Source organism: Mustela nivalis, assembly GCF_964662115.1.
Source record: "Mustela nivalis genome assembly, chromosome: 11".
NCBI classification, from domain to species: Eukaryota; Metazoa; Chordata; class Mammalia; order Carnivora; family Mustelidae; genus Mustela; species Mustela nivalis.
The window spans coordinates 105,466,570-105,487,917 of record NC_139030.1 but is presented as its reverse complement, the minus strand read 5'-3'; the positions used below and the strand labels follow the sequence as shown (position 1 = coordinate 105,487,917).

At 37.1% G+C, this 21,348-nt stretch overlaps 1 protein-coding gene and 1 pseudogene across 15 annotated transcripts in view; one reads left to right on the top strand and one right to left on the bottom strand.

The window, feature by feature from the left end:
- Window positions 1–21,348, top strand: part of CCDC150 (coiled-coil domain containing 150) — an 85,282-nt gene that overhangs the window by 3,284 nt on the left and 60,650 nt on the right. For 10 of the 14 annotated variants that reach the window (XR_014300177.1, XM_082689027.1, XM_082689026.1 and 7 more), the window contains exons 2-9: window positions 3,504–3,667; window positions 5,011–5,231; window positions 5,351–5,529; window positions 8,692–8,760; window positions 13,261–13,377; window positions 14,250–14,379; window positions 17,466–17,509; window positions 19,136–19,228. Coding sequence is in view for 13 of the 14 variants with exons in the window: in XM_082689027.1 (XP_082545153.1) it covers window positions 3,510–3,667; window positions 5,011–5,231; window positions 5,351–5,529; window positions 8,692–8,760; window positions 13,261–13,377; window positions 14,250–14,379; window positions 17,466–17,509; window positions 19,136–19,228 (1,011 nt within the window). In the remaining variant the exon portion in view is untranslated. The remainder of the gene's footprint in view (window positions 1–3,503; window positions 3,668–5,010; window positions 5,232–5,350; window positions 5,530–8,691; window positions 8,761–13,260; window positions 13,378–14,249; window positions 14,380–17,465; window positions 17,510–19,135; window positions 19,229–21,348) is intronic. The other 4 variants (XM_082689025.1, XM_082689017.1, XM_082689028.1 and 1 more) reach the window with 1 other exon arrangement.
- LOC309843525 (large ribosomal subunit protein uL23 pseudogene) lies at window positions 12,096–13,234 on the bottom strand (annotated as a pseudogene). The gene has a single exon. The product of its transcript is annotated as a large ribosomal subunit protein uL23 pseudogene (transcript).

The window sequence follows — 21,348 nt, the reverse complement described above, 5'->3', positions numbered from 1 at the left end:
TGAAAGCATGATAGGAAATTAATAATAGCTTCTTTGCCCCCATGTCCTTAAGCTGATCATTAGAAAATCTTTTAACAAATTCAGATTATATGTGTCAGAAATGCTTTCTGTTTCATAGAAGAGAACCAAAGAGAGAAATCCTAGTCAGAAGCACTAAAATGAAAGTAAAAAGAAAATTTGTACCCTTTGACCTACATCATTCCATTTCCCCCTCCCTCCAGCCCATTCTACTATGTTTCTATGAGATCAACTTTTTTCTATTCTGCATATAAATGATATCAGACAATATTTTTCTTGCTCTGTCTGGTTTATCTCACATAGCTTACTTAATGCCCTCTCAATTCATCTATATTGTTCTCAGTGGCAGGGTTTTCTTTTTATGGCTAAGAAATATAATAATTTATATCACTTTTTCTTTGTCCATTCATCTGTTGAAGGACATTTGGGTTGTTTCTCTGTCTTGGGCATTATGAATAATGCTGCACTGAACATGAGTGAGCACATAACCTCTTCAAAATCCTGCCTTTGATTCCTTTGGATATATATGAAGGAGTGGGATTGCTGGATCATATAATAGTTCTATTTTTAATTCTTTGAGGAACTTCCATACTGTTTTCCATAATGGCTGTACCATTTTATATTCCCACCAACAGTATATGAGGGTTCGCTTTTCTCCACATCTTTACCAACATTTGTTATTTGTCTTTTTGTTTTGTTTTTAAATTTATTCATTTAATCAATTATCTCTTCACATAGCAAATGTTTCTTAAGCATTTGACATATGGTGCACAGTAGATGTTAAAATGTATTACCTGTTACCAAGGAGTCTGGTAGAAAAATTTTTCTTTTTTACATAAAACTATCGCTTTATTTTTTTTATACTACTCTATCTTTTTTTTTTAAATTTTTTAAATCTTTAAAATTTCTTTTCAGTGTTCCAGAATTCATTGTTTATGTACCACACCCACTTCTCCATGCAATATGTGCCCTCCATAATACCCACCACCAGGCTCACCCAACTTCCCACACCCACCCCTTCAAAACCCTCAGATTGTTTTTCAGAGTCCATAGTCTTTCATGATTCGTCTCCCTCTCCAATTTCCCCCAACTCCCTTCTCCTCTCCATCTCCCCATGCCCTCCATGTTATTCCTTACGCTCCACAAATAAGTGAAACCATATGATAATTGACTCTCTCTGCTTGACTTCATAATCTCCTCCAGTCATGTCCATGTTGATACAAAAGTTGGGTATGCATCCTTTCTGTTGGAGGCATAATACTCCATAGTGTATATGGACCACATTTTGCTATTTGTCTTTTTGATAATAGCTATCCTAACAGGTATAACAGGTGTGAGGTGATATCTCATTGTGGTTTTGATTTGCATTTTCCTAGTGATTAGTGATGTTGAATGCCTTTTAATTGACCTATTGGCCATCTGTATGTTGTCTTTGGAGAAAATGTCTGTTCAGACTCTCTGCCCATTTTTAAAACTTTCTTTGCTTTTTTGCTGTTGAGTTATATGAGTTTTTATGTATTTTAGACCTTAATCGCTTATCAAATCTGTGGTATGCTATTATTTACTACCATTCTGTAGGTTATCTCTTCAAGTAAGTTCTGAGGATCTAATGTACAGCATGGTAACATAGTAGTATGTTGTATAGTTGAAAGTTGTGAGAGTGGATCTTTAGCACAACACACACAAAGTTAAACTATGTTATTACCTGTGGGAGGTGATGAATGTGTTAATTATTTTGATCTTGGTAACCATTTTACAGTGTACATGTATATCAGATCATCACATTGTACACTTTAAATATACACAATTCAATTATTCCTCACTAAAGTTTAAAAAAAAAAGAAACTAGGCTATTCTCTGGGACCTTTGTGGGGAGATAAAAGGTGATTGGAGAGCTATTTCAAGAAATGTTCTTGATGTAGTATATATATATATACAATGGAATATTATGCAGCCATCAAAAGAAATGAAATCTTGCCATTTGCGACGGGAGGATGGAAGTAGAGGGTATTATGCTTAGCGAAATAAGTCAATCAGAGAAAGACAACTGTCATGTGATCTCACTGATATGAGGAAGTGGAGATTCAACGTGGGGTGGGGGTTGGAGGGTAGGAAAAGAATAAATGAAACAAGATGGGATCAGGAGGGAGACAAACCATAAGAGACTCTTAATCTCATAAAACAAACTGAGGGTGGCTGAGGGGAGGGGGTGCAGGGAGAAGGTGGTGGGGTTATGGACATTGGGGAGGGTATGAGCTATGGTGAGTGCTTTGAAGTATGTAAACCTGGAGATTCACTAACCTGTACCCCTGGGGCTAATAATACATTATATATTAATTAAAAAAAAAAGAAATGTTCTTGATATTGTCAAGAAGCTCAGTCTCTTCACTGCCCCTCATCATGCTTCTCACCCCTTTTAAACCCTGCCACCATTCTTCCCCCTTATTTAATTCTTTCCTTGAGTGATGGAGACTGCTTTCAGTTACTTGGTCCTGAGGTAGTCACCACTTCCACTGCCTGGGAGGTGAGGGGAAGGAGAGATATCTGATTACACAGCAAATGGGAGAGAAAAAAATGTGTTCCTAATATCCAAAGTGGGATCTTTGTGAACATGTACCCATAGGAGCACTGTTGCTAATAATGGTTAAGGTTTGTAGTTGGATTAGTATAGAACCATCTATACAGGTCGGAGTTGCAGGAAAATGTCCTTTAAATTTCTTTCCCCAGTGACCTTGTCTTTGAACTTTGGGCCCATGATTCATCTATTTGTTGGGACTGCTTCTTCTATGCTAATTCTGCCTAATTCTGTCACTAATATTTCAAAAAGTACACTTACACAGTTTTGGGAGAGAAGACAGGATATTTTATGTCAATAGCTATAGAAGAGTCTTTGCTAGGCTATGATTAAATTTGCAAATTATTTTTTTAAATCACTGCTTCAGTGTAGTTGAAGCAAATGCTCAGAAGTCTAAGAAGTCTAAGAAGTATAGGATTTTTTTTGAAAGATTGGTTGGAATATGTTAAAATGATGATGGCTGCTAATGAAAGAAGTGATAATTCCCTTAGCCAAGTCATAGGTCCTAGTATGTGTCTAATAGTAGCAGACAGGCTAGAATAGATTATGATGCAATAACAAACTACTCAACAATCTCAGTGGCTTATAACAACACACACTTATTGCCCTCTCACACTGGGTGTCATGGACAGGCCATAGCGCTTCTTCGTGTCTTCACTGTAGGATCTTGGCACACGAAGCTGGCCGTATCTGGGTTGTTGCTCATCTCGTGGAGGGGGGAAAAGAAGGAGGTGATGAATGACAAGTTGGCTCTTAAAGTTTCCACCCACATTACATTGACCAAAACAGGACACATGGCCTTTCCTGATTTCAATGGGACAGGGATGTGTAATTCCCCCACAAGAAGGGACAATGACTATTTTGAACCATAATAAAACCTACTGTACTAATATTGTGACTTTAATCTCAGGTGCATATGGAAACTACAGTGTCCAGACCAGTCCTCTCTCCAACCCACATCAATGCTACAGCTTCTGAAACTTTCACGGTACTTCAGGAAAGGATGAGAATAGTTGAGGAACAGACCAGTTCTCTGAGGGATGACCTAATAATGTTGGACTTTGGTGAAAAAAGGTAACAAATGGAAAATGAACTAGATCTTTGTAGGCTGAAGGATTCTTAGGAGTCTTAGTGCAAATGGTTTGGCAGATGAAATTAGGTATTTATAAAAGAATTGAGAAAAAACAGTTTCCATTTGAACATTAATTAGAACATTAATGAACAGTTTCCATTTGAACATTAATTTGCAAGACAGAGTTGCCAACTTGTAATAGAGCTACTACCACTTCTCCCCTGAACAGATATTTATTTATGTGAAGAGGTGGGTGGGGGAATCAGGTAACTAGGTGAGGGCCATTAAGGAGGGCACGTGATATAATGAGCACTGAGTATTATAGGCAACTGATGAATTCCTGACCTCTACCTCTGAAACTAATAATATGCTGTATGTTAATTAATCGAATTCAAATAAAATTTTTAAAGTGTGCTAATTAGGTACACAAACTTTGATAACCTGCTGACTTTCAAAACTTGGTTGAAAACCAATATGGAATTTTTGTATAATTAGAAAAAATTTAGTTCTTATCTTTTTAAATCAAAAATAGATTTTGGTATTAGTTAAGGTGAACATCTGAACTTGATTCATGCCATTGATACAGTCTTCATTTTCTTTCCCCAGACTTACTGTAAATTAAAAGAAAGCTTTTAAGTCCTTAAAAAAAAAAAAATCAGAATTTAGAATGAGGTACTCAAAAAAACAAAAAACAAAACAACAACAACAAAAAACAACCACCTTTTTTTCCCCTTGGCTAAAGAATGTATTGCCATTAAAAGCTGGAGTATTAATGGCCTGAGGAATCTGGGTGCTTAAGCAACCAATCTCAAATTTGCTGGTGTGATTTTCTTTAAGATTATAATATATTTCCTTAGTGTCTCTTATGAAAACCCAAGATTATTATAGTTGGTATTATAGCAACCATAGAAAGAATAATTCTTCAGTAGTTAAAGATTAAATTTGCATAGATGCTGAGTATGTTAGAAGTAGGAATGTTTATTATGATCTTATTTTAAAATTTTCTAAAAATATGTGAATATATCGACTCCATGCTAACTTTAATTCTTAGTTTATAATTATAGATTTCGCATTTAACATGTTTTATGTACCACGTAAAAGTTTACAAAAAATTCACATTAAAAGAAACAATCGTTATAAAGTCAGTGGTCTCTATCCATCTGACATTAGTCTCATCCTCTTTACCTAATGGTGCTTTCTATATATAAATCTGGAGAAGGTAACAGGTGCTTAACTAAGGAATCTAATTTTTATTCTTGGTAGAAATGTTACATTGACCTGATGGTGGGGATTACCAAGTACACATTGCATTGCATAATATTATTAAATTGGGATCTTTATCCAGAGGCCAACTGGAGAGTCCAAAATGTGTAGAAGAGCCTGTGAGCCAGAATATCATTAGTCCCATCCAGAATGAAGTGATTTGTTCAGGAAAACCAGATATCCTATGGAAGAACTGTGAGTTTTTGGTAAATCGAATGTGCCGTCTGGAAAGCCTCATCCAATCCTTAAAGATGAACATCTTTCGTCTGCAAACTGAAAAGGATTTGAATCCACAGAAAACAGGTACAGAGAGAAGGGAATCATCAGAAATTTGGTCCTGTATGAGTGCTTAAGGGGCTTATGATTCTTTTTCCTTTCCTGACCTTTCAACTGCTCCATGACCCTCCTGTGCTGTCGGGTAGCTTTCCTGAAGGACCGACTGAATGCGATACAGGAGGAGCATTCCAAGGACCTAAAGCTGTTGCATCTCGAAGTGATGAATTTGCGCCAGCAGCTGAGAGATGTCAAAGAGGAAGAAGACAAGGCACAGGAAGAAGTGCAAAGGTTGACGGCCACCTTGGAGATTGCCTCAGAGACAAAGGTTTGAACCCAGATTTCTGAAATACAGATTCACTGTTCTCTGTTAGCTGGAGGAGGCAACAGACGCATAATTGACTTTTAAAAATAGGTGATAAGATGTGAGGATTCTTGACATTTCAAAGTTACCTACATTGATAAACTATTATGCCCTCTCGGTAATGTGGTATTCCTAGAGCCCTTACCCTGTACGCATGAGAGCGGGAGTCCAAAAGTTATGAGGTAGAGTTTCTGCTCACCCAAGGCCATATGCTTGTTGGAGAACAAGGAATATCATGAAAAACTAAATAGAGAAAAAATAAGGGCATAGGAATTGTTAAAAGACAGCGGAGAACAGTAAGTGACTATTGACAAGTGTTTTGTGTTCAGGAGGGTTTGAGAGGGTGGGTACGCCCTATCTAGAGTAGATTAGGGTAGGCTTCAAGAAAGAGATATGAGAAAAAAAAAAAAAAAGAAAGCGATATGAGCTGAACTTTAAGAAGGCCAAGTAGAGAGGTGAGGACATGTCAAGGAGTAGGCACAGAGGCAGGGGAGAATACAGAGTAGGATGATAAGCTGACAATTCTGCTCTCCCTTCAGGGGCACGCAGCATACTAGATGGTCAGTATGTTATTTGTTTAATTTTTGAAAAACCTTATGACAGGATGATATTGTCCCCATTTTAGTAAAAAGAGCAGTGAGCCCCGAGAGAACTCATGTCTCTCAGATCCCAATTCCCTGTCTTTTTCCTGTTACCCAGGTTTGAACTTAGACCTCTGCACTGGTACAGTTAGAGGAAATGCATAAACTAGCCTGAGAGGAGTGAGGATTTGGGGTGGCAGATAAATTGGAAGGTAGCTAGGGATCACGTCATAAGGATTTCAAAATCAAGACTAATTAGGGCTTGATATCAAGGGGGTGATTATCATTTTTGATAATGAAGTGCATAACAAAAACAGGAAAACTAATCTGGCAGAAGGCTAGAGTTTCGGGAAACCAGTTAGGAGTCCATTGCATGATTTGAGGCACAAGCCTTATTGGATATGACTTAGGGGGGCGTTTTGAAAAGAAAGGGATGTTTTATGAAGAAAGATAAGCTAGAATATGGTACTGGACAGGAGCTGAGTATAGGACAGAAGGCAAAGATAACTGAGGTTTTACATCTTGGATTGTGGTGCCATTAATAGTGACATAAAAGAGAATAAATAGTGAAAGATGTATTTTTGATCATTTGCTCCTAAGCACGGATAACATTTGAGGCAAGAAGAGATTGATTACTTAAAAAAAAAAAAAAAGGAATATACACTATAAGAAAAAGTTCTATCAATTACCGGATTCTTTCATTATTGAATTTTACATATAAAGTGAATGTGTTTGGGGTGCCAGGGTGGCTCAGTCAGTTAAGCATCCGACTCTTGGTTTCAGTTCAGGTCATGATCTCATGACCTTTTATCTTTTTTTTTTTTTTTTTTTTTTATAAATTCAGGGGCACCTGGGTGATTCAGTGTGTTAAGCCTCTGCGTTCAGCTCAGGTTATGATCTCAGGGTCCTGGGATCAAGCCCCGCATTGGGCTCTCTGCTCAGGGGGAAGCCTGCTTCTCTCTCTCTCTCTCTCTCTCTCTCTCTCTCTCAAAAAAATAAATAAAATCTAAAAAAATAAAAAAGAAAATATAAATTCAATTAATTAACATGGTGTATTATTAATTTCAGAGGTAGAGTTCAGTCATTGATCAGTTGTGTATAACGCCTGGTGCTCACATCATGTGCCTCCTTAATGCCCAGCACCAGTTACCTTATCCCCCCACAACCTCCCCTTTAGCAGCCCTTAGTTTGTTTCTTATAGCGAACAGTCTCTTATGGTTTGTCTCCCTCTCTGATTTCATCTTAACCTTATTTTACCCTCCCTTCCCCTATGTTCATCTGTTTGTTTCTTAAATTCCATATGAGTGAGATTATATGATAATTGTCTTTTTCTGATTGACTTATTTCACTTAGCATAATACCCTCTGATTCCATCTACTTTGTTTCAAATGGCAAGATTTCATTTTTCTGATGGCTGAGTAATATTCCATGGTGTATATATACCTTTATTGTCTTTATCCATTCATCTGTCAATGGACATCTGGGCTGTTTCCGTAGTTTGGCTGTTGTGGCCATTGCTGCTATACACACTGGGGTGCAGGTGCCCCTTCCATCCCTATGTTTGTATACTTTGGGTAAATACCTAGTAGTTCAGTTGATGGACCATAGGGTAGCTCCATTTTTTTTTTTTTAAGATTTTATTTATTTATTTGACAGACAGAGATCACAAGTAGGCAGAGAGAGAGAGAGACAGGGGAAAGTAGGCTCGCCGCTGAGCAGAGAGCTCAATGTGTGGCTCTATCCCAGGACCCTGAGATCATGACCTGGGCTGAAGGCAGAGGCTTTAACCCACTGAGCCACCCAGGAGCCCTAGGTAGCTCCATTTTTAACTTTTTTGAGGAACATCCATACTGTTTTCCTCAGTGTCTGCGCCAGCTTGCATTCCCACCAACAGTGTAACAGGGTTCCCCTTTCTCTGTATTCTCGCCAACATCTGTCCTTTCCTGAGTCGTTAATTTTAGCCATTCTGACAGGTGTGAGGTGGTATCTCATTGAGGTTTTGATTTGTATTTCCCTGATGCCGAGTGACGTGGAGCATCTTTTTGGGTGTCTGTTGGCCATTTGTTTATCTTTGGAGAAATGTCCGTTTGTGTCTTCTACCCATTTCTTGACTGGATTATTTTATTTTTGTGTGTTGAGTTTGATAAGATCTTTATAGATTATGGATACTAGCCCTTTATTTGATAAGACATTTGCAAATATCTTCTCCCATTCTATCGGTTGTCTTTTAGGTTTGTTGACTGTTCTCTTTGCTGTGCAAAAGCTTTTTATCTTGATAAAATCCCAGTAGTTCATTAAAATAAATAAATCTTTTTTAAAAAATTAAAGGGAAAATAATAGAAGTAATGAATCAAGGTAATAACTTTCTTTTTAAAGATCTCATTATAATAATTATTTTAGACTCATAAAAGAAGTATTTATAACCATATTCAGAATAGCATTTATAGGTCGCTAGAAAAAAAGTCTATATTTGAACTGATGTGCCTATAGACAGTTTCTTTCTTCATTTCAGATTATTTAGAACCTTTTCCCCTTGTACTTTTAGAAGAATGCAGCCATTATTGAAGAAGAATTGAAGACCACAAAACGTAAAATGAACCTGAAAACTCAGGAGGTAAGATACAGAAAGGTTCTGGAGGGTGGAGGGGGCGTTGGAATTGCTGAGGAGAAGTCAGGAAAGTGGAAAGCATGAAAAACTTTGAAGAAGAAAATATGTTACTGTGGAGTAGGGAGATTTTAAAAATATGCCACATGTAATTCAAGTGAAAGTGGCTACACTTATTTGACATTGAGTTCCTTTTGCCTCAGAATGGCCCTACAACCAGAAATAAAGTCAGTGCTTTGTGAGCCAGGAAGGAAATTAGTTACCACAAAATTCATGTGCTAGAGCTAAGTGAACATCTTCATACAAAGACCTTTTAAACTAAAGTTGTGTTTAAAACAAAAAGCTTTTAATAAGACCGCTCATCTAATTTTACCTTGAAAACCTCCCTTTCAGCCCAAGTTTTAGTAGATAACAGATTGGGAGTTGTGAAGTAGGTGGCTGCTAAATGTTGCTGGGCTGAAAAATGGCAGCTGAAAACAGTGGAAGCGTCAGGAGAATTTGTAATCCAACACTCCCTGGCCTAAAAACCTCAATATTTCCTGACAGAATAATCATTGATGTCCATCCAAATCAAAAGGATCCAATTATATTTAAAATACTAAGAAGTAGATATGCCTTTTAAAGAAAATTCTCACGTGAAATTACTTCTTAAGGTATGGTTTTTGGTGCTTAAGGTGTTAAGTATAGCTATCTGAAAAATTCTCTTATGTACTTTGCCAGTAACTACTGATAAAATCATGAATTTTCATAGCATGTATTACATTTCATGTAATTTTATTTTAGTTTTCAGATATTTTAGTAGACTTTTTTTTTTTTACAGAAACTTCACATTTATAGAAAAATTGCACAGAAAATAGTTCTCATAAACCTGCTCTCCCCATCCCTCCAATTTCCCCTATTATATTAGCGTGGTGCATTTGTTAAATTTGATGAGCTAGTATTCATAAATTGATAAGTCATTATTAGCTGAAGCCCGTAGTTAAGATATTAAGATTCACCCTTTCTTCATTACATTATCTTACAGAATAGTATCACTCCCCTAAAAATGCTCTCTGCTCCGTATACCCATCCCTTGCCCCCTCTCTTCCTGAGCCCCTGGAAACCACTGATCTTTTCACCCTCTGTAGTTCTGTTATGGTTGGAATGGTTCAGTGTGTGGTTGTTTTGGACTGGCTTCTTTAGCATATGCACATAACATACCTCCAAGCTTTGTCATGGTGGGATAACTCATTGCCAAACAATATTCCATTGTATGGACGTACCACAGTTTGTTTTATCTGTTCATTTATCGAAGAACATCTTGGTTACCTCTGAGTTTTGGCAGTTGTGAATAAAGCTGCTATAAACATTCACGTGCAGGTTTTTGTATAAACTTGTTATCTACTCATTTAGATAAATACCTAGAGCACAATTGCTGGACCATATGGTAAGCTTTGTTACCTTCATAAGAAACTGCCAACCTGTCTCAAAAAATGGCTGTACCATTTTGCATTCACACCAAAAATGAGTGAGTTCTTGTGGTATATATCTTCCTAAAAGGTAAGATATATATATAATCTTTCTGATAAACATAAAGCTGGTTGCTTTTAATAATGCTTCAGAATTAATACCTCAATAGTATAATTATAAAATAAAGTTTCCTCTGTAAAGGACTTAAATTATATCTCAAGTACATTTTATTATGTAATTTGATCCAGAGCTTAGAAAACTATAGTAAGTTACTCTGTATTACAAAGTAATTATAATTCAATACTATAGTTAGTATTAGATTATTAATATGCACCAAAACAAAAACTGGTTAATCCTTAAGTAAGATTAGAATGATGAGCTGAAGTCTGAGCTGAAGTCTGAGCTGAAGTCAGAGGTAATGATGATAAAGATGATAATGATGATGAAGGATAAGGAACTTCTAAACTTGAAATGAAGGAACAGAATTATAAAAAGTTCAAAAGATTTGAACACATAAGAATTTAAAATTCTACATGTAAAAAAAGGGGGGCAAAAAACAAAACTAGGAAAATCTAGCACAACTAAATATAGTTAACAGTCTTTCCTTGTAAAGAACTTAAAATTAACAAAAAACAAAAAATAGTGGTCAACTAACATTTTAAAAAATATATAATGCCTCAGAAAATATACAGAGATAATAACCATATTAGAAAATGTTTAATCTCACTAGTAACCAAAGAATGAAAAGCTGTCAAGATGTTATTTTTAATTTATTAGATTAGCAAAGATTTAAGAAAACAACAATACATAATACTGGTGGGATTTATTCTACTATTACCAACAGGCTAAAATTGGGAGGAAATTTTATACTACTATTGATAAGCTAAAATTAGAAGGAAATTTATACTACTATTGATAAGCGAAAATTATATACCAAATCTATCAAAAGTCTAAACACTATTAAGCCTTTAACCTAGGGTTTCCTCTAGTAGGAATCAGAAACGCAAAGAAAGATTTATTCACAGGCATGTTCAGCAGAACAATATTTAGAATAATGAAGAGCTGGAAAAACCTTTGATATGGGGATATGATTAAGAACTTTATAGAACTTTGGGGCACCTGGGTGGCTCAGTGGGTTAAAGCCTCTGCCTTTGGCTGAGGTCATGATCCTAGGGTCCTGGGACGGAGCCCCACATCGGGCTCTCTGCTCCATGGGAAGCCTGTTTCCTCTTCTCTCTCTCTGCCTGCCTCTCTGCCTACTTGTGATTTCTGTCTGTCAAATAAATAAATAAATTTTTTTAAAAAAGACTATTATAGAACTTTTGCAAAATGGGCTGTGATGTAAGTTTGATGCCAACACACTTTTCATGTCTTTCAACTTTTCAAAAAGTTTTTAAACACAAAATATATCATCCGTAGAGAAAACACATGTAAAATAAATATGTACAATTTAGGAAAAGACCTATAAAATGTACTCTTACATTATCTTCACTGGGGCTTAAAAACAATTTCTTTTGACTTAACACCACTTCATAAAAGGAATAGCATTTGGCAATTTCCATTTAAGTTTGAAAGGATCTAAGATTTTATTTATTTATTTGAGAGAGAGATCACAAGTAGGCAGAGAGGCTAGCAGAGAGAGAGAGAGGAAGGGAAGCAGGCTCCCTGCTGAGCAGAGAGCCCGATGCGGGACTCGATCCCAGGACCCTGAGATCATGACCTGAGCCGAAGGCAGTGGCTTAACCCACTGAGCCACCCAGGCGCCCTGAAAGGATCTCTTTACCTCATGAGAAAAGAGATTCTTTTTTATATCTTTATCTAACTCATTGTCATTTATGGAGAGAAGAGACAAGGTTAGTGTACCCAGTTCTTTTTTTTTTTTTTTTTTTTTTTTAATCATGAAAAAACTGTATTTAGATTTAGCCAGCTGGACTCAGTTTAGATGATCCCAATTTTGTTGACAACATCCAAAGCATCATAGTCAGGGGCCAGCCGAACGTATGCCTTCTCTCCATCAGGCCTGATTAAGGTGTTGACCTTGGCTACATCAATGTCATCGAGCTTCTTCACAGCCTGTTTGATTTGGTGCTTGTCGGCCTTGACATCCACAATGAACACGAGTGTGTTGTTGGTGTTTTCTGTTTTCTTCACGGCTGACTCAGTAGTCAGGGGGAACTTGATGATGGCATAGTGGTCAAGCTTGTTTCTCCTGGGGGCGCTCTTTCGAGGGTATTTGGGTTGCCTTCGGAGACGCAGAGTCTTGGGTCGTCGGAATGTGGGTGATGTGCGGATCTTTTTTTTTGTGACTGTGGACGCCTTTCAGCACCGCTTTCTTGGCTTACAAAGCCTTTGCTTTGGCTTCGGCTTTGGGAGGGGCAGGGGCTTCCTTCTTAGCTCTCGGCGCCATCTTCCGTGTACCCAGTTCTTGAGTGGTGTTTTTAATCCACTACTTTTAAGTTACTTTGCTTCATTATTTCCTTAGACCTTTTAATTCCAAAACAGAATTGGGACACCTTTCAAAGTTATGTTTATAATTCTACGGGATAAAAAATATTTAAAAAATAATAGGGAGATAAACTAATAAAATATAGAAAAATAGGAGTTAAAAGTCAGAAAATACAGAAGTACGTATATACTAAGGTGTGATATTAATGTTTTTCATCTTTTTTTGACAGGTCTGTTGTGACACATACTGTCACACCATACATAAATAATATACACAACATCTAATGAAGCATTACTTACCCTTCTTTATTACATGCTGTATGCTCTGATATTTCCCCCTTTTAAAGTGCTGCTTGCAACTTACTAACGTGTCTTGACCCACTATTTGGGGGGGGGAAGACACAGTGGGAAGACCGAGGCAACGGATTTGATGCTTCCTTTCTTAGTAGTTTATCCCTTGGGGAGACACTGCAGCTTGTTTCGGGCCGTCGTTATTGAATGAGGAGTGTCGGGGAGGGAAATGGCGTGTCTCGTGGACTTTTCATGGTGAGGCCAATCTTGGGCAAACTGCTGCGATGTTCCTTTGGTCTTGCCTAACTGCAGTTTCTTCTGTAGCTGCGGAGACAACTGTCTCAGGAGAAGTACCTAAGGGAATCTCTGGAGAAATCCGCGTCTGCCATGCTTTTCAAAATACAAGAAATGGAATCAACAGTGGAGGTGGAACGGAAGCAGGTAGACTTTCCTCCCCTTCTGTCAAGGAAGTGAGCCCAAAGAGAAAGCTGATATTTTACCTATAAGTGTTTAGTTTTGCTAATTTTCTCTAGATCAAATTTTTGCCTGTAGTATTACTTGAAATACCTGCAGGTAATTTAGACTATTCAGTTCTAAGTACTGAAGGCAGTTAGTAGTTCCAAATTCTAATAACCTGTATTTGGATTACATAATCTTTACTTTAACCAATGGCTGTCCTTCATAATAAAATTATTTATAAAGGTTCTACTTAAATACTAAATAAAGGTTCTACTTAAATTTGTTTTTGTTTCATTTTTTTAAGAGTTTTTTGTTTGACAGAGAGAGTGTGAGAGACCATAAGCAGGGGGATCAGCCAGCTTCCCACCAAGCTGGGATCCTGATGTGGGGTTGGATCCCAGGATCCCAAGATCATAACCTGAGCAAAAGGCAAACGCTTAACCAACCTACTGAGCCACCCAGGCCCTCCTACTTTAGGAATTTGTAAATGATCCTTTATTGCTCTAACTTGTGCCACCAATATAGTAGCTACTAGCCACATATGGATATTTAAATTTAAATTAGTTAAAATTAAATAAAATTAAAATTCAGTTCCTCAGTCACTCTGGCCACACTTCAAGTGCTCAGCAGTTACTTGTGCCTGGTACGTGTTGTGCTGGAGAGTGCACAGAAAGTTCTGTCAGATGGCCCTGCTGTAAAACACTGCACCCTGCTGAAATCTTAAATGTAATGGAGAAACTCCCCTTCTCCCTCCAGTGATGTGTAGATAGGAAAATCTGCCTTACACATGTGCTCTGAGGTGGTTTGGTAGAAATCTTGACCTTGAAGAAAGGACTTTTTCTTCCACATTACAGGTGCAGATTTTGCAGCAAAACTGCGTTGCCCTGCGCAGTTCTATACAGACCACCCAAGATCTGCTGGCACAGGAGCAACAGAAAAAAGGAGAGTTGGAGACTTCTATCTCTCAGCTCAAGTCTGACCTAAGTATGAAAATAGATGCTAGAAATTACATTTCTGTTAGGTGCTTTTGAGATTTCATGCAAAAGCTCTTAATATCCAAAGTTCTGGAAGAGACCATTGTTACTGAGATTTTCCACAGGACCACAAGTAAAAAATTGTTGATTGCCTTTTTTCTGTGGCACTGGGGAAAAAAAAATGTGTTGGTAATAAAATAGAATTCGATCTTCTCAACTGTAGACTGTTCTATACATAAATTCTTTCTCAGATTTATTTAAGTGTTCATGGACTTGGGAATACTGGGTTTCTAGAAATCTAGATTGAATATTGGAGAATAGAATATTAATAAGGAAATAAGGCCTTTAATACTTGCTAACCTGACTCTAACCATTTATCGTGTCAGGCTCCCATTCAGGTTACCAGTCTATTGATCTGTATTTGTATCAGTGGATGGTTGTAACTTACCTTAGAGCTTAATGTCCTCATTTTACAGATGGGTACACAGAGTCCTTACAGGTGATCGAGCTAGGAAATGGATGAGTCTAGTCGTGATCCCATGTTGTTCAGTCATGGTTCTTCCAACCCAGCAGTCCTTGGCATATTTACTATTTTTTGTTTGTTTGTTTGTTTAAGATTTTATTTATTTGACAGACGGAGATCAGAAGTAGGCAGAGAAGCAGGCAGAGAGAGAGAGGAGCAAACAGGCTCCCTGCTGAACAGAGAGCCCAATGTGGGGCTTAATCCCAGGACCCTGGGATCATGACCTGAGCTGAAGGCAGAGGCTTTAACCCACTGAGCCACCCAGGCGCCCCTTTGCTATTGTTAATATATAGTTGTTGTTGTTTTTTTTTTTATAAGAATGGCTTGATTTTTTTTTTTTTAAGATTTTATTTATTTATCAGAGGGGGGGGGAGAGCAAGCACAGGCAGACAGAATGGCAGGCAGAGGCAGAGGGAGAAGCAGGCTCCCCGCCGAGCAAGGAGCCGGATGTGGGACTCGATCCCAGGACGCTGGGATCATGACCTGAGCCGAAGGCAGCTGCTTAACCAACTGAGCCACCCAGGCGTCCCTTGTTAATATATAGTTGTAAAGCAGTTTCAGCCAGCATCAAATATAGGGATCACATTTCAATGCTTCACATGAGTAACACTTCATGGTTTACATAGAGCTTTCAGGAAAACAATCTCTGTAACATGCTAAACTATCCCTACTTCCCAAAGTTAAAGCAAGGCCTGAGCCTGCATCTTCTAGATCCTGGCCTCCTGCCAGTGTGCCTGCTATGCGCTCTGGCTGTAGTGAGGTCAGGGAATACCAAAAGGGAAATGAAAATTTTAAAAAGCATGGAACAAAGAGTAATCTATTCAGTGTTTTGTTTTCCTGCTTTTAACAGAAAGTACTGTTTTTCTTATAGTTGTAGATTAATGAATTACCTGTGGAGTTCTCGCTGTTAATATCCCAAGATAATTGTCCATCTGTCTGTGATTGTGTGGCTACCAAAAATACATGTTATATTTGATGGTGCTGCCACATTATCTCATTTGACCTTACAACCTTGCAAGATAGTTAAGAAAATACACCCCATTTTGTGGAAGCATAAAAAGGTCTGTATCTAAGGACCCATGGCAAAGAGGACAGCTAGGACTAAAACACAGATTTTTCCATTATAGGAGCAATTTTTTTAATGTTACTTTTTCATTGGCTAAATGCTTTAGTTTTGAATTTTGTAAAGAATATATGGAAGACCATTTAAAAAAGGAAAATTAAACATTAATTAAACCTAACACAAGGAAAAGGAAGCCTGAATACCAACAATATGTTTATATTGAATAACACTCTTTACATGCATGCAATTTGATTAAGGTATAGTTATGCTAACTAGATTAATAAAAGGAATGTCTCTAGATATTTGCTTTAATGAATTTAAAAATGTAATTATTAACAATAAACTTTTATATACACACAGTAACAGGATGAAATTGTTCTCCCAAGTAAGATAAACGTTCCCCTTTCATTCTGACTTTGATTACTGGAACTTTTAAAATGGGTCGTATAATGATCCTTTTTATCTTTAACATATTTTAAATAAACATTTACCTTATTTAAAATGAGTCTTGGACTTACATACTCAAAAATTATAGTTTTTCTGATTATATCCTATGTAAAATGTTTTTATGCGTTTTGTAATTTTCTGGCTTTAGACTATTTAAGTGAAACAAAACTAATAGATCTTTATGAATTTTTCACGAAGCCAAAACATTACTCTCAGAAAAGTTTACTTTGGGCTACTAGTGCACAGTGCCAAACTGTTCCCCTGTTTCTATCTTTGGTTTTTATTTTCACTGTATATACTCTCTGGGTAGTTTCAGATATTTTTTTTTCCACATACGATCCTCTTCCTGAGCTCCAGACGGTATCTTAGTGCCAACTAGACATCAATATAGGGATGTCTTACAGAGACCTGCAAACACACGGTAAATACTTAAACACAGCAATCATTCATACTCGTTCTGTCCCGCGAACCTGCTCCTCGTCCTGCAGTCCCTACTTGCAGAGTCTGCCACCCGCCCCATTGCTTACATCTGGACACGAGATCTTCTCCTTGACTCACCTGTTGCCTCTACCGCAGCAGCCAGCTGCCAAGTCCGACCGACCTCCCTGCTTGCTGGATTTCCGGAGTGTGTTTTCCCTCCGCACCCCCATAGCCCTTCCCTGAAAGCCGCCTTTCAGTGTTTTATACTGTGGTAACTGCTCAGTTACTAAACTGATTTCCTCTTCCTTATTGAGCCTCTGCCAGAGAGTTCTCGCTAACAAAAACCCTCCATCAGGTGTCTCTCCGGTTTAAAATCCCTCAGACACATCAGCCTCCCTGCCTGCAGTAAAGTCTGACCTCGTTTACTATCGCATGTGACTGTGCACTCTTTTCTTGATAATTTCATGACTTCGTTTCCAGTCTATAAAAATATGGTAGAAATACTTGCATTCTCCTTATTTTCACAACATACAGACTGGGAAAAAAAAAGAAAGCAAGCTGTTCCGGGAGAAGATACTATGTGATTTAAATGTCGTTGTAGTAAGTTATTATTACCATAGTTATGTGGACTCTTTGTTTTTAGTTTCTAGAGATGAGGTCATTTCCAAGTTGGTTGAAGAAAATAAGGTAAGTTTTGAGGTTGTAGAGTTCAGAGATGTTCTTTCCTCTTTCACTAAGTAATGTTTCCTCAGTCATGTTGGTTTGCAGTTGTTCTGATTCTCCTGAAATCCTTACTAGAAAAAAGTTGCAGTGTAAATGAGTCGTATGTTCAGACTCATTGGGTATTAAGCTGGGTATTAAGAAGTCATTTCAGCACATTATTATGGTTTGAAAAAAAAGATGAGTTAGCAAAAATTATGAGATGAATTTGCATCTTATCTTTATTGTAAAATAATTGCTATAAAATTTATGAAATATGAAAAATATTAACTACTTTTGGTTACTATAAGAAATATTAACAATAATGTGAATATACTTAATGCCACTGAACTTAACACTTAAATATTTTTAAGTGAACTGTACATTTTAAAATGATTAAAATGTGAAATTTTTTTTTTTGAAGATTTTGATTTATTTGACAGACAGAGATCCACAAGTAGGCAGAGAGGCAGGCAGGGGCTGGAGGGGAAGCAGGCTCCCTGCCAAGCACAGAGCCCAATGCGGGGCTCCATCCCAGGACCCTGGGATCATGACCTGAGCCGAAGGCAGAAGCTTTAACCCACTGAGCTACCCAGGTGCCCCTAAAATGTGAAATTTTATGTTATTTATATTTTATGAAAATAAAAAATGAAAAAAAAGAACTATTACCACTTTTATATCTTAATACATTTCTAAATCAACCTTAATGTGAAGATCCTGTTTGGAATAATTTTTCTGGGTTCTATCTCATCCTGTAGTAGGTGATGTTTAAGTCTTGAGATGCTTTTCCTGGAAAAATAGAAGCGTGGTCCTCTCTCTATAGGGAGAGGACTTGCACTTTGCCCTTCCCATTTCAATAACTACCTGTTAGAGGGGAAAAGTAGTTCATATCCCTGTCACCTATTTGGTTGTTTGTTTTTAGAGCAAAGGTGTTTTCTTTTGTTCCACACCCAGGTAATCCTTGATGAAAACATTTTCACCTACAGAAAACTTTAAAAGATCCTTGGATGTGTTTGAAATCACAAAAGATAACTGCTTAGGGGAAAAAATATGTATGTAGTATAACAAATATTCATCTTAGCAGAACTTTCTTGACGAGAATGCTGGTTAAATATTTACATTATGGTTTTAGGCAAATTCTTTCCAGTTTGAAACACTGTATGAGAACATTTTAATTAACAGTTTTTATAATTTATGGAGGATCCAGGTGGTGGGTATTATGGAGGGCACGCATTGCATGGAGCACTGGGTGTGGTGCAAAACCAATGAATTCTGTTACGCTGAAAAGAAATAAAAAAAAATGAAAAGTTTGAGAGTTGAAGATATCAGGATTTTTAAAAATTCTTTACAAGATGCTTATCTATAAATATCATTAGTACTAGAGCACTGGATGTTACACCAACTAATGAATCTTTGAACACTACATCAAAAACTAATGACATACTATATGCTGGCTAATTGAACATAACAACAACAACAACAAAAACAACAAACTTGAACTCATAGTAGCCAAAATACAGAGCAGGTATTTTGATAGAGATATTCATAATAGCTCTTACATGTTAAAAAAATAGAGAGAGAGAGAGATAGAACTTACTATTTTTGCTCTTACAGAATGTGCAGATGTCTTTGAACAAGGAACATGAAGAAAATGCATACTTGAGGTCTGAATTAGTAGCTCTTCATGAAACATCAGAAAAAGCACAGGTAGATCTTATTTCTGTAGTTTTTAGATGTTAATTTTGTTTAATTAAGGAATCAAAAACAAAGATTAATCCTGATTATATTAATTCATACTATCATGGTAGGTATAATTGGTATATAGCATTATATTTCAGGTGTACAACATAATGATTCAATATTTGTATACATTGCAAAATGGTCACAGTAATTCTAGTTAACATCTGTCACCATATTTAGTTAAAAAAATTTTTTTTAAAAGATTTTATTTACTTATTTGACAGACAGAGGTCACAAGTAGGCAGAGAGGGAGGCAAAGAGAGAGGGGAGGGGGAAGCAGGCTCCCCGTGGAGGAGAGAACCTGATGTGGGGCTTGATTCCCAGGACCCTGGGATCACTATCTGAGCCTAAGGCAGAGGCTTAACCCACTGAGCCACCCATTTGCCCCCCCCCCCAAATTTTTTTCTTGTGATGAGAACATTTAAGACTCACTCTCTTAACTTTCAAATATGCAATACAATATCATTAACTATAGTCATCATGCTGTACAGTACATCCTCCTGATTCATTTATTTTATAACTAGAGGTTTATACCTTTTGACCCCTGTCACCATTTTCTCCCATCCCTTATACCTCCTGCCTCTGGCTCCCACCTTCCTGTTCTGTGTATCTGGGGACTTGATATCATTTTTTTGTTTTTTGTTTTAACATTCCACACGTAAGTGAGATTATATGGTATTTTCTTCCTCTGCTTGACATATTCCATTTAGTATGCATTCAGGGTCCCCCCATGTTGTTGCAAATGGCAAGAGTAAATTCTTTTTTGTGGCTGAATATTATCTATCTATAACTACATGTACACACATACCACATTTTCTTTATCCATTCATCTATTGATGGACACTTAGCGTTATTTCCATATCTCGTCTATTGTAAATGATGCTGCAATGGATGTAGGGTTGCAAATATCTTTTTGCGTTAGTGTTTTTGATTTCTTCATGTGAATGCCCCCGACGAGCAGTTGCGGGATCATACGGTAGCTCTAGTTTCAACTTTCTGAGAAACCCCAGTATTGTTTTCCTCAGTGGCAGTATCAATTTACGTTCCCTTCAACAGTGCCCAAGGATTCCTTTTTCTCCACATCCTCTCTAATACTTATTATTTCTTGTCTTTTTGGTAATAGCCATTCTAATAGGTGTGCGGTGATATCTCGTCATGGTTTTGATTTGCATTTCCCTGATTAGCGACGCTGAACATCTTTTCATGTACCTCTTGGCCATTTGTATGTCTTTTTTGAAAAATGTCTGTTCAGATCTATGGCGCATTTATTTTTTTAAAGATTTTATTTATTTATTTGACAGAGATCACAAGTAGGCAGAGAGGCAGGCAGTGAGAGAGGAGGAAGCAGGCACCCTGCCGAGCAGAGAGCCCGATGCGGGGCTCGATCCCAGGACTCTGGGATCATGACCTGAACCAAAGGCAGAGGCTTTAACCCACTCAGCCACCGAGGCACCCCATTTGGCCCATTTTTTAATCAGATTTTTTTAAGCTACTGTGTTTTATTCTTTATATATTTTGGGTATTAACCCTTTATTAGATATATGATATTAATACATGATTACCAATATTATCTCCCATTCAGCAAGTTGCCTTCTCATTTTGTTGATGGTTTCCTTTGCTGTACAGAAGCTTTTTAGTTTGATATAGTCCTATTTGTTTATTTTTGCTTTTAGTGTGAGACCAAGAAAATTACCTATGTTTTCTTCTAAAAGTTTTACGGTTTCAGGTCTTATGTTCAAGTCTTTGATCCATTTTGAATTAGTTTTTATGTATTGTACAAGATAGTGGTCTAGTTTCATTCTTTTGCATATGCCTCTCTAGTCTTCCCAACACCATTAATTGAAGAAACTACCCTTTCCTCATCAAAAAAAAAAAAAAAAAAGCACAGATAAATCTTCCAATTTTTGTGTTTACATGTTAACATAATTTTGTTCAGTTAAAAAAAACCAAGAACCAAAATTGATTCTAATTGTATGCATTCATACCATTGCCATGATCCATTTTTTAAATTTTCTTAAAATCTGTTTCATCTATGAACCATTATCACATTAACTACATTTCCCATTTCACCAAATCTCCTGTGACAC